General features: G+C 55.5%; 1 protein-coding gene across 1 annotated transcript in view; it reads left to right on the top strand.

Moving 5' to 3' along the window:
- The first annotated feature begins 1,123 nt into the window (after positions 1-1,123).
- The window catches only part of ZSWIM9 (zinc finger SWIM-type containing 9), a 19,941-nt gene continuing 17,725 nt past the window's right edge, over positions 1,124-3,339 (top strand). Inside the window, 1 exon segment of the mRNA XM_077747176.1 lies at positions 1,124-1,396. Coding sequence (XP_077603302.1) covers positions 1,125-1,396 — 272 coding nt within the window. The 5' untranslated portion in view covers position 1,124.

Below are 3,339 nucleotides of genomic sequence, written 5' to 3'. Positions count from 1 at the left end.
GCATTGTGGGAAGTGGACGCCGCTCAGGGGCAGGTAGGTGAGTGGGGAGGGGCTGGAAGGGTGCACATCTGGGGGAGGGGAGAGGCACAGCTGGGTGGGACAGCGGAGATGGGAGGGCCCGCGGCAGGAGGGGCTGGGAGGGCTTAGGGAGGCAGAAGCGGGCCGGGAGGGGCTGCATCAGGTGGGGAGGCGTCGCTGGACGTGGGGGGGGGCATCTGGGGTGATGAAGCCCATCTGAAAACGAGAGGCCATGTCTAGGACCAGGATACACATCTGGGGAGTAGCATCGCCGCAAATGGGAGGAGGGAGCCACAGCTGAACTTGGGGGAGCAGCTGGGCAGGAGGGACCACAGACGAATATCAGTGACACTTCTTAGCATTGGCCACAAGTGAATGGGGCACACACCTGTGGGCGACAAGTACATACTGGATGTGGAGAGGACATCTGGATAGGGGAGCATCTCGGAGGCAGGGGCTGCGGCTGGATGTGGCGACCCATGGGGTCACATCTGGGAGAGGGCCAACGCATGTTGGAGAGGGAGGAGGGAGCCACAGGTGCCTGAAGACTATGACTGGGGTTGAGGGGCCCGTGACTGGATGTGGGAGCACATCTGGAGATGGACCATCTTTAGAAGGGTGCACAGATGGATGTGGGTTACAGCCAAGGGTAGACAGGTAGAAGGGGGCGTTTCATAAGAATGGGGGCGCTGGAGGCAGCGGCCAAGTGGAGGAGAGACATCAGCAGGGGGAGGGGGAGGTCTTAACTGGAAGTTAGGAACACATTTGAGGAGATGTCCACCACCGACCGAACTTAAGGGTCATATTTTGGGAGAGGGACCCCAGCTGTACCTAGGGGCACATCTACAGAGGAAGGGGCCAGAGCTGAAATTAGGGACCAGGATGACAGGCTCCAACTGTCCCAGGACCACTGCAGAGATGGGGGACAGCCAAAGACGGGGTGTAGATTCGTATATAAATATTAATGGAGGTGCATCCCGCCGTGGGCCCCACCTGGAAAGAGGCACCAGCACCAAAGAGGCAGGCGGAAAATGGAGGAAGTGGGATGCCCTGCTGGGGTTGGCTCTGATGTCCACGCGCCCCCTCTGCCACTCAGGCGCCCCAGGATGGAGTCCCCGCCCAGCACGGCAGGCCAGGAGGAGCAGGAGCTGCGGGAGCGGGCCTTCTTCTCGTGGGCCGAGTTCAGCTGCTTCTTCGACGCGTGGTGCCAGCAGCGCCTAGCGCTCTTCTTCGTCAAGAGCTCCATGCACCTGGCGCGCTGCCGCTGGGCCAGCGCGCCCCCGCTCTACACGCTCATCGACGTGCTCAAGTACAGCTACGTGCGGCTCGTGTGCAAGGACGTGCGCGCGCCCAGCCGGNAAGCAAGGGGGAGGAGTAGGCAGAGAGCCCCCGCTGAGAGAGACCCGGCGGGAGAGATGCCCACTAAAACAGCTAAATACACCTTGCAGAGAGGCCAAGAGTTAGGGAGAAAGGGAACCTGCCAGTCAGCTGGCAGAACAAAGGCACACACTCTGAGTAACAGGGTAGGCTTCAATTACAGACTTATTAAAAAAAAAACAATTTTTTTAACATTTATTTATTTTTGAGAGACAGAGCACAAGCAGGGGAGGGGCAAAGAGAGAAAGAGACAGAATCCAAAGCAGGCTGCAGATGAGCCATCAGTACAGAGCCCCACGCAGGGCTCAAATTCAGGGACTGGGAGATCATGACCTGAGTCGATGTTGGCCATTTTAACCAAGTGAGCCACCCAGGCACCCCAAATTACAGACTTAAATTTTTTTTAATGTTTATTTATTTTTGACAGAGAAGAAGAAGCAGGGGAAGGGCAGAGAGGGAGACACAGAATCTGAGCTGTCAGCATAGGGCCCCACACGGGGCTCAAACTCACACACCATGAGATCATGACCTGAGCTGAAGTCGGATGCTTAACCGAGTGAGCCACCCAGGTGCACCCCAAATTACAGACTTTAATAGAGGCTTATAGAGAGGCAGGGAATGAGGTGGACACATTGAAGAAAGCCAAAAGAAAAGGAGGCACGGAGCCAGAAACACCAGACAGAACCAGAAAACCAGGTGGAGCCAGGTTTGGGACACATAGAAAGAGCACAGAGCCAGACTGAGCTGCAGGGAAAGCCACAGGACAGAGAGAGAAAGGTCCATCCGTGCGTTCTGTAAATACAGGGCCAGGTCCCACACAGGGGCGAGCAATACCTCACTGGGGAGAGAAGGTGTTGAGCAGGACAGACACATTCCCTGCCCACGTGGGACTTTGAGACAGGACAGGGAGACGGACACGTTATATGAACAAGTTCACAGTTTCCTACAAGTGTGATGCTTTCCGAAAGAGTCAGGAGACTCACCCATGTGGCCCAGGGGGTTTTAATCGACCCCACTTCTAAATCAGAGCCTTCCCCATACAATGGTTGGTTTCCGGCTTTTCTGGAAACTTGGGAAGAGGCTGAGCCCACGTTCCTATGAGGCAGACGGCCACTCCAGTTAAACTGGGCGATGGTGCTGAGGTTTGCCCCAGACCCCACCGCTCCCCGTTGCCTCATACGTGGCCCCCACCGCTTGTGTGTTTTGCCTGCCTGGTAGGTGCATGAGGTTGAGACCTCGGTTGGAGGGCCTTGGGCAAGAACGGGGCACTCAAAGACAGGCCCCGTGTTGCAGTGCTGTTGTGAGGTTATCATGAGCCCCAAATGGGGGAAGGCACTTACCCCCAGTGCCTAGAACGTGGGCGGCCAGGTAAACAACAGCTATTCTAGAAGTCAAAAGCACAGACTCTGAAGCTGGCAGCCTAGCCTGCACCCCCAGGCCTGCTGCAATTAGCCAGTGACACTGAGCAAGTGATGTCACCCGCCTGGGTCTTGGGTTTCCTGCCTTGGAAAGTGAAGGAAGTCATGGTATCGATCTCCCAGCTTTTGTGAGGATTAAATGAGCTAATACAGGCACGTCGCTCGGAAGACGACATGAGCACCTTCTGACAGCGCTTCTGGCCGTAGTTATTTAAACGTTTATTGGGAGTTTACTGTTCTTGGTAGTTTACTCACTGCCTATGGAGAAATAGAGACCCAGAGACCCGGGAGCAGTGAAGCGTCCAACACCCGTCCTCACAGAGAAATCTAGAACTCTAGAGCTTAGCGCCCAATCCTGGAATCTCTCTTCATTAACAGAACCCAGTTCCAAGTAACAAACGCTTATTGAGCACCAACTGTGTGCATGCTCTTTGCTGGGCCCTTGGAACCCAGAGCTGGCCTCTGTGCTTGAGCCGCTGAGCACCTGATGGAGGAGACAAAGACCAAAAAAAAAAAAAAAAGTTTT

Source organism: Crocuta crocuta, unplaced genomic scaffold (genome assembly GCF_008692635.1).
Source record: "Crocuta crocuta isolate KB4526 unplaced genomic scaffold, BGI_CrCroc_1.0 scaffold334, whole genome shotgun sequence".
NCBI lineage: Eukaryota > Metazoa > Chordata > Mammalia > Carnivora > Hyaenidae > Crocuta > Crocuta crocuta.
The sequence above is the reverse complement of the archived record's forward strand: the minus strand, read 5'-3'. Positions and strand labels throughout refer to the sequence as shown.